This window comes from Salvelinus sp. IW2-2015, unplaced genomic scaffold, assembly GCF_002910315.2.
Source record: "Salvelinus sp. IW2-2015 unplaced genomic scaffold, ASM291031v2 Un_scaffold1889, whole genome shotgun sequence".
Taxonomy (NCBI): Eukaryota; Metazoa; Chordata; class Actinopteri; order Salmoniformes; family Salmonidae; genus Salvelinus; species Salvelinus sp. IW2-2015.
The window spans coordinates 21,447-31,590 of NW_019943251.1; the positions used below are offsets into that span (position 1 = coordinate 21,447).

Sequence of the window (10,144 nt, forward strand, 5' to 3'; positions counted from 1 at the left end):
GGACACATGAGAGAGGATTGTTTATAGCTTCTGGTCGGCGGACTGTGCTTGAGAGACGGTTTTTCTGGTACCCAGGGATTTCGTTATTGGATGTGTCAATGGGCTGTTGTCGTTGTGGTAGCTATTGAGGTCAGCTAGAAATATGAACGAATATAGCGTTTGCTGATGTTGTTTCGCATGTACAACACTATTTAAAATCGGAAATATTTGGCTGTATTCACTGAAGTCGGTTTGTCTTTCCATGTTGCTATTACGGACCATGAACGTTAGTTTTGTCCTGACATGTTTTTTTATATGAGGGGTAATGTAGGGCCGTAGCGTATCGACGTTGGGTGGTCTGTTAGTGTAACTCTGGGCCTAGTCCACTCTAAGTGCTCATTTTCTGGAGCTGTAGTACTGGATTATAGCTCAAATATGCACATTTTTTGCAAAAAAGCAAAGAACAAAACATAGATTTATTGTGTAACATGTTATAGGACTGTCATCTGAGGAAGTTGTTTCTAGGTTTGTTTGGTTGGATCTTGGTTAGTTAGGTTGGCTTTGTGCATGCTACCTGTGCTGTGAAAAATGTCTGTCCTCTTTTGTATTTGGTGGTGAACTAACATAAATATACGTGGTGTTTTCGCTGTAAAACATTTAAAAAATCGGACACGTTGGCTGGATTCACAAGATGTTTATCTTTCAAATGCTGTATTGGACTTGTTAATGTGTGAAAGTTAAATATTTAAAAAAAATAGATTTTGAATTTCGCGCCCTGCAATTGAGCTGGATGTTGTCATAAGTGTACCGACCTCGGGCTTGCAGCCCTAACAGGTTAAGAAAATGTTGAGCAATGTAATAAAGTAATAACTTTTCAAATAAGTTACGTTACACGTTATGTTGGCTGACAATTTGTTAGCTACGCTATCCTTACGAACCGCATAGCATTACAGCAGTATGTACCGGTATGTTAGCTAGCTACCTAACGTTAGTTGGCTACTAATACATCAAACTTAACAGGCAGTATATTAACTATCTGCTATCTAACTAACTACCCAACGTTTATTGCTTTGATTATTCACATCATTCTTAGCTAAGTGGTATAGTTGTTGTGAGTTCTCAATCGACATTGTTAATTCTGGCAATCTACTCCGATTTCAGAGCACTCTCGTCTGAGTGTGCCAGAGCGCAGAATAACTGATGCATTTACGAACACTCAACACCCGTTGAATATGGCCGGTGTCAGTAAACGTCAGCAAAAACAAGCGTAATTAAATTGTTGCCAGCAGCACAGTTACTGTCACCAACGCTCTGGACAACATGAAAACAGCCTAACCAGCTCTGCTAGGGTGTTCTCTCATTTGTGATGGAAGTAGCTAGCAAGCTAGCCAATGTAAGCCAATGTTAGCCAGTTAGCCACTGTTAGCCAGTTAGCCAATGTTAGCCAGTTAGCTTGGGTGCTTGACTGCCGTTGTGAGGTCAGAACACTTGGGTCAACCCTCCTCCTCGGCCAGAGCGTCCAGTGTAAAGCCCCGAGAGTGAAACGCTCTGAATTTACGAACAGACAATCTGATAACGCTCTGGATTTGCGCACTCTGGCATTCTAGATTAACTTTAAGAACACACCCGAAGTCGTAAAATGTCTAGCTAGGTATTTGTTATGCTAACTAGCTAGCAAGAGATTGCATAGCAACAGCATCAACTTTCGGTAGACAGGCGAAGCACTAGTACGCTCAACTGAAAGGATAACGTTAGTTTACAGTATACTTAAATGAACTAAAAGTTACTAGCAACACCAGACAAGGAGGTAGAGACTGAGACACTAGCAACACCAGACAAGGAGGTAGAGACTGGAGACGACGAGCAAAGCACAGAACGCAAGGAGATTGGATGACTTGAGACATTAGCAATCACCAGACCAAGGAGATGGAGACTGAGACACTAGCAACACCAGACAAGGAGATAGAGATGAGAACACTAGCCAACACCAGACAAGGAGGTAAGACGACTGAGACACTAGCAACTACCAGATGACATGGAGGTAAAGACTGAGACACTAGCAACACCAGACAAGGAGATGGGAGACTGAGACACTAGCAACACCAGACAAGGAGTAGGAGACTGAGACACTAGCAAACCAGACAAGGAGTGGAGACTGAGACACTAGCAAACCAGACAAGGAGGTAGAGACTGAGACACTAGCAACACCAGACAACAGAGGTAGAAGACTTGAGACACTAGCAACACTAGACAAGGAGGTGAAGACTTGAGACACTAGCAACACCAACAAGGAGATGGAGACTGAGACACTAGCAACACCAGACAGGAGATGGAGACTGAGGACACTAGCAACACCAGACAGGAGATGGAGACTGAGACACTAGCAACACAGACAAGGAGGTAAAGACCTGAACCACTAGCAACACCAGACAAGGAGGTTAAAGACTGAGGACACTAGCAAACACCAGACAAGGAGGTAAGACTGACGACAGGTATACCCCGCAACACCGACCAGCAGGAGATGGAGACTCGGAGCCACTAGCAACACCAGACAAGGAGGTAGAGACTGAGACACTAGCAACAGCAGAGCAAGGAGATAGGAGGACCTGAGACACTAGCCGAACACCCAGACAAGGAGTAGAGACTGATACACTAGCAACCCAGACAAAGTAGAGGGGACTGAGACACTTAGCACTGACATGAGTACTAGACAAGGAGGTAGAGACTGAGACACTAGCAACCAGACAAGGAGGATGTGTAGGACTGAGACAAAACAAGCAACACCAGAAGCAAGGAGGGAGACTGAGACACTAGCACACCAGACAAAAGAGAGTGGAGACTGAGACACACAAGCATACACCAGACAAGGAGATGGAGACTTGAAAGACTAGCCACTAGACAAGGAGGTGGGACTGCCAACTTATTAGGAGTGTGTGTGTGTGGTGTGTGGTGTGTGTGTGTGTGTGTGTGTGTGTTGTGTGTGTGTGTGTGTGTACGCCAATTTATGATTTGGAATGCTTGTATTTCCAGAGAGCTGCCCTCTGGACTTTGCCCTCATTCCAAGCGTCAGAGTTAATACAACAACGTTTGTTCCCACCACACACTCTGTCTACATGGCTTATAGTCTAACATGACTACTGTCTATGAAAGGGCTGAAAGAAAAGGGGATTTTGTTTTGTGCCTTGTAATTGTGAGAGGTGTCGTCGTGACACAGCTATCGTCTGTATCAGAGGACGGTCCTTCATTTCCCTACATTGCTCTGCTTCGAGAGTAATAGTACGTTCATTTCAGGGCCCTCCTTGTGTTCTGTAAAAGACTTGCTTCCCAGTGTGTGTGAGCAACAGGACATGGCGATGCGCCATGTGTATCCCCTTACGTGTAAAGCTGTGTGCCTTTCTAAGCAACCCATTGGAGCTAAAACTAGGTTACCATATTAGGGAAGGCTTTGAAAATAGATGCCAGATTTGAAATAGAGTCAGGTTTACTGTTTTGAGACCCAGTTTTTTCTAAAGTGATATGATCGGATTTTGACAATAGGATAGGGTTAATGTGGAATTGGGATTTTCTAACTGAAAAATTGGATTTCTGATCCTCGATAGAGATAAGGATTTGGTAATCCAATCTAACTTAAATCAGGATTGTATGTCATTTTTGCGTTTTTCTAAAGTCTAAGGTATTGATTAAGATAGTTTTTTCAGGATTATCTTTTGATCCCTGGAAGGGTGGATTTAGTAAAGTTGAAAGGCACATACAACCAAGAAATGTGCAATGTAACTAAAATGAAAACAAAGGTTCATTATGTTAATTGGTGGTATAGGCATGTGGTCATGTATACAGTTGAAGTCAGAAGTTTACGTCCAGCGTGTAATAATAGCGCCAAATACATTTAAACTCAGTTTTTCACAATTCCTGAAATTTAATCCTAGTAAAAACTCCCTGTTTTAGTGCAGTTAGGATCACACTTTATTTTAAGAATGTGAAATGTCAGAACATAGTAGAGAGAATGATTTATTTAGCTTTATTTCTTTCATCACATCCAGTAGGTGCAGAAGTTTACATAACTCAATTAGTATTTGGTAGCATTGCCTTTAAATTGTTTAACTTAGGTAAAGCGTTTGCAGTTAGCCTTCCACAAGCTTCACAATAAGTTGGGTGAATTTTGGCCGATTCCTCCTGCCAGAGCTGGTGTAACTGAGTCAGGTTTGTGGGCCTCCTTGCTCGCACACGCTTTTCAGTTCTGCCCACAATTTTTCTAGTATGGTTGAGGTTCAGGGCTTTGTGATGGCCATCGCAATACCTTGACTTTGTTGTCCTTAAGCCATTTTCCACAACTTTGGAAGTATGCTTGGGTCATTGTCATTTGAAGACGCCATTTGCGACAGCTTTAAACTTCCTGACTGTTGTCTTGAGATGTTGCTTCAATATGTCCACATAAGTTTTCCTGCTCTCATGAAGCCATCTATTTTGTAAAGTGCACCAGTCCCTCCTGCAGCAAAGCACCCCCACAACATGATGCTGCCACCCCCGTGCTTCACGGTTGGGATGGGTTCTTCGGCTTGCAAGCCTCCCACTTTTTCTTCCAAACATAACGATGGTCATTATGGCCAAACAGTTCTATTTTTTGTTCATCAGACCAGAGGACATTTATCCAAAAAGTACGATATTTGTCCCCATGTGCAGTTGCAAACCGTAGTCTGGCTTCTAAAGCCATGACATAATTTTCTGGAATTTTCCAAGCTGTTTAAAGGCACAGTCAACTTAGTGTATGAAGACATCTGACCCACTGGAATTGTGATACAGTGAATTATAAGTGAAATAATCTGTCTGTAAACAATTGTTGAAAAATGACTTGTGTCATGCACAAAGAAGATGTCCTAACCGACTTGCCAAAACTATAGTTTGTTAACAAGACATTTGTGGAGTGGTTGAAAAACAAGTTTTAATGACTCCAACCTAAGTTTATCTCAACTTCCGACTTCAACTGTATGTGGTCAGCATAGGCATGTGGTCAGTATAGACACCCTGGTTCAAATCCAGGCTGTATCACAACCGGCCGTGATTGGGAGTCCCATAGGGCGGTGCACAATTGGCCCAGCGTTGTCCAGGTTTGGCCGTCATTGTAAATAAGAATTTGTTCTTAACTGACTTGCCTAGTTAAATAAAGGTAAAGAAATGTGTAGATGTAGTACCACAACCTGACCAGTAGATGGCAAGGCGTAGCCCTGTTCAAAGCACTGAAAATCTATCCAGATTCTTTGATCTTGATATTGTGGCATCTGGATCAGAATTATCGTATCCGATTATTTTCCCCCCAAAAAACAGGCTCAACAGAAATTAAAAGGCTGGATAGCAAATAAAAGGATGACAGAATCCGGATAATTATGAAAAACTGGGCCCTGGTGTCTCCTCTAGTCATGAAAAACTGGGCCCTTGTGTCTCTTCTGGTCATCCAAAATATCAGTTCATGTATTGTTGTAAGGACCCTTGAAAACACTTATTCAAGAGAAAATCTAAAAGGCACAGCCCAGATACCTGCATCTCTGTCTCTCTGTGTGTCTCTCTCTCTCTGTGTGTCTCTCTCTCTCTGTGTCTCTTTCTCTCTCTGTGTCTCTCTCTCTCTCTGTGTCTCTCTCTCTCTCTGTGTCTCTCTCTCTCTCTGTGTGTCTGTCTCTCTCTCTGTGTCTGTCTCTCTCTCTGTGTCTGTCTCTCTCTCTGTGTCTGTCTCTCTCTCTGTGTCTGTCTCTCTCTCTGTGTCTGTCTCTCTCTCTGTGTGTGTCTCTCTCTCTGTGTGTGTCTCTCTCTCTCTCTGTGTGTGTCTCTCTCTCTCTCTGTGTGTCTCTCTCTCTGTGTCTCTATCTCTCTGTGTGTGTCTCTCTCTCTCTCACCCTCTTTCTGTGGTGTGGCATTCTCCTCGTCTCCTCCCTCCTTCTCAGCAGTGCAGTTGTATCCTTTCTTCTTGAGGATGTTACAGATGAGGATCCCCAGGAGCCCCATCACACAGAAGATTGGCACCAGGGCGAACACTGCATACTCTGTACTCTTCTCCTCCGGGCTTCGCACTGCCGTACCGTTCACCGGCAGGCCGCCACTGCCCGTCGCACCCTTACCCACCGTACGCACCACACGCACGTGGGTAGATTGGGCAGGGGGGGCTGGGGAGAGATAGGGGGAGATAAAGCGGAGTGAGAAAGTGAGAGAATATGGCCCTGTTAAAACCATTATTCCACCAGTGGAAACATAATAGCTTCAACTATCTGTTGGTGTGATATTGATTCTACTCACCTGTCACACAGGCCAGGGTGGAGGCTGTCCTCATAGCAGTGGGGTGGAACCTGGTGGCACCAACACAGGCACATATTAATATCACAACAGAACAATACCATGTTATCATAGCAGTGTATTCATTTCATGGTCATTTAGCAGATGCTCTTATCCAGACAAACTTACAATTGGTGCATTCATCTTAAGGTAGCTAGGTGAGACAACCACATATCACAGTCCTAGTAAGTAAAACTTTTCCAACTGACCATATCTAAAGGTCAGCAGTCTATTTCTGTAGAGAGGGCTGGTCCTGGTCGGAGGGTAGAGACATGCTAACCGGGCTATACAGTGACTGGTCAGGATACAAGCATTTCTCTGCACCCGCAAATAACATCTGCTAAACACATGCATGTGACCAATACCATTTGATTTGATTTGATACTTCAGTGCTACAGTTAGGTAGCTGGGCTGGTGTCTACACATCGAGACTAAATGAAGATGTAGGACTGCAGTAATACACCTGTTTACTAAGCAGGGCCACAGAGAGAGAGAGATTATTGTGTTGCAGTATTGTTTTACAGCAGAAGAATCATTCAACCGTTTAGCCTGTATCTAATGTGGCTTATGAAGAAAAACATATGCTTGCTGGTACTTGTTGGACTTGTTGGACTTGTTTGGTGAATATTGAGATACAAAGGGAGAGGGTAGAGATTGTCTTGTATGGGGATACATACCCAGACAGACAGTCTCCGCAGACTGCATCAGAGTGTGATGTACCAGAGGTCACAACCTTTTTATTGAGGACCCCGCAGGAGGAATGTGGGCGGCATTGATCAGAGTCATAGCCGTCCGAAAAAGTACCAGCTGGACAAGATTGGCATTGCATCGCCTCGCCTGGCCCCTCGACCTGCCCGCAAGCCTGGCAGGAGAACAAATCTTCACATCTCAGAACAGAGTAGATGAACCACTGTAATTACACACATACACTTCAGTCACAAGTGGTTCTGTGTTCAATAAGATGTTCCAAAATAACTAACACTGCTGTTTTGGACAGGAACTAAGATATATTACCTATTTTTCGGTTTCATATGTACACATTTTAATATGAAACCGATTTCTTAAATATATACTGTATATACAGTTGAAGTCAGAAGTTTACATACACCTTAGCCAAATACATTTAAACTCAGTTTTCACAATTCCTGACATTTAATCCTAGTAAATATTCCCTGTTTTAGGTCAGTTAGGATCACCACTTTATTTTAAGAAAGTGAAATGTCAGAATAATAGTAGAGAGAATTATTTATTTAATCTTTGATTTCTTTCATCACATTCCCAGTGGGCCAGAAGTTTTCATACACTCAATTAGTATTTGGTAGCATTGCCTTTACAGTGGTGTCTACACACTGCAGTACCGAGCAGCTAAACGTAGGTGTCATCCTGTAACAGGTCTCTATGACAGTAGCCGCTGTTACGCTAAAATGAGTTTCACAGGACTGCCAAGTATGCGGCCGCGGAATAAGAACCTGAGCTGTGTTGAGAGCCATTGACTCTTCATGTAAAGCCCGGCAGTACTCCATACGCATCCTGGTCCATCAGTGACGAGGGTTCTCCACGTACGGGGTCACGCGTCAAGCGATAAGCACCACCAGTTACGCATGGCTTTAGTTCAACCACGGTTATGTTCGCTCCCTACATTAAGAGCGGTGTGCGAGTCATATTGCGTGCGCTAACCTCACGCTCCGCAACCCATGGGTGCTAGAGCCAGCCTGACAGCTGGGACGAGGATGCATACTAACCCAGGTAATGATTGGGAGTCAGGCTACAGGGGGCGAGCTCAAGGGAAGCGCCAATCCGCATGCACGGTCCGGTATTTCCGGGCACCAGGTTCGGTATGCCGTCTAGTACTCCCCCCTACCCAGATATCACCTCCATGCCTCCTCACAACGGCAACTAGGCTACCTATCGGTGCGTGATCTCCGAGCACTGTTTACCACCAGTTGCCTAAAACCAGCACAAGCGCTCTGTGTTGTCCACCAGAAGTCCTGTGACGTACATGTTGCTACGGCTCCCCCGCACTAGCCACTGGAGTATGCGGTGTCCCCATCCGGTACGCACCAAGTTCCGGCACCACGCACATAGCCTAATGTCGACGCTCCATCTAGGGTGAGAGGGAGAGTCCTCCTGGGTCCAGCTTATGTAACAGCTGTTCCTTCGTCCGTACCGCACTAGCCGCTGAGGGTTAATGCGTGTCCCCAGCCCCCGGACACGAGTTCCGGCAACCATCGCACCAGGCCCTACAGTGAACGCCGTCAGCCGGCAACGAGTCTGCCGTCTGCACAGCGATGCGTGTGAACTGCCCGTTGTGGCTGCCTAAGCGGGCCATCTAGAGACCATCCCGTCTACCCCACGCCTCTGAGCCATCAGTCTAACCCAGCGCCATCCTATAGGAGCCATCCCGTCTTAACGTCCACGCTCATCAACTGGCCAGTATGAACTAACGGCGTGTTAACTGGGCTAACCGCGAGCCATTTAGAGCGTAGCATCCGTCAAACCCTGTACGAGCGCGTTACAGTAGGCCTAGTGCTCGTCAGCTAGTTTCGCTCTCTAAAGAAGTGATAGGGTAGAGTATAAATCCAGTGGCATCTAGAAGAGGAGCCGCTAGACCCATTCGTCAGCACAGGCATACGTGCCAGAGAGAGGCCCAGCACAACACAGTCTCAGCCACACGGATCTGCCAAGCCGCCATACCGGTACAAGACAGGATTCCAAGAAGCCGCCACCAACAGGATCTTGCGCGGAGTAGAGGCAGCCAATGGAACCCAGAGGTCCGACACAAAAACAGACAGGAATCTGCAGAGGCAGGCTGCCGGTGCCAACAAGCCAGACAGGATCTGCCAGAGCCGCCAGACCAGCCTGAGCCGCCAGAGCAGGTCTGCAGACCCAGAATCCGTAGACCAGCCATGAGCAGCCCAGATCCGTCAGCCAGCCATGAGCAGCCAGATCCGTCAGCCAGCCATGAGCAGCCAGATCCGTCAGCCAGCCATGAGCAGCCAGATAGCCCGTAGCACAGCCAGAGCAGCCAGATCCGTCAGCACAGCCAGAGCAGCCGATCCGTCACGCCAGCCATGAAGCAGCCAGATCCGTCAGCCAGCCATGAGCAGTCCAATGCCGTCAGCGCAGCCATGTGGACCGTGCACCAGATCCGTCAGCAGGTCCATCAGGAGCTGCCGTCCCTCAGTCCGGAGCTGCAGTCCCTCAGTCCGGAGCTGCAGTCCCTCCAGTCCGGAGCTGCAGTCCCTCAGTCCGGAGCTGCAGTCCCTCAGTCCGGAGCTGCAGTCCCTCAGTCCGGAGCTGCACAGTCCCTCAGTCGACTGCCTTCCTCAGTCCGGAGCTGCCCCTTATCCTGGGTGCTCTCCCTTTATCCTGTGCTGCCTTCCTGGTACTACTATGCCCTTAGTCCGGAGCTGGCCATTAGTCCGGAGCTGCCTATTAGTCCGGAGCTGCCCCTAGTCCGGAGCTCCTAGTCCGGAGCTGCCCCTTAGTCCGGAGCTGCCCTTAATTCAGTGGGGTTAATATGGAGGGGGTCATTTGGAGAAGCTAAGGAGGCGGTTAGTGACTGTGGTGGGGTGGGGACCACGACCAGTGCCGGAGCCGCCACCGTGGAAGGAAGCCCACCCAGACCTCCCCATAGACTGTGTGCTGGTGCGCACGGAGTTCGCACCTTAAGGGGGGGTTATGTCACACCCTGGCCTTAGTATTCTTTGTTTTCTTTATTATTTTAGTTAGGTCAGGGTGTGACATGGGGAATGTTTGGGTTTTATCGGTTTTGGGGGTGTATATGGTAAAGGGGGTGTTGGGTGTAGTGTATGGGTTTGATGTGAGTATTGTCTAGCTGTGTCTA

The 10,144-nt window shown here is 46.7% G+C and overlaps 1 protein-coding gene across 1 annotated transcript in view; it reads right to left on the reverse strand.

Annotated features, from left to right (window-relative positions):
* Positions 1–5,303: 5,303 nt before the first annotated feature.
* LOC112072318 (uncharacterized) overlaps positions 5,304–10,144 on the reverse strand; it is an 11,680-nt gene continuing 6,839 nt past the window's right edge. Inside the window, 4 exon segments of the mRNA XM_070439741.1 lie at positions 5,304–5,321; positions 5,512–6,131; positions 6,262–6,311; positions 6,975–7,159. Of these exon segments, the coding sequence (XP_070295842.1) occupies positions 5,304–5,321; positions 5,512–6,131; positions 6,262–6,311; positions 6,975–7,159 (873 nt within the window).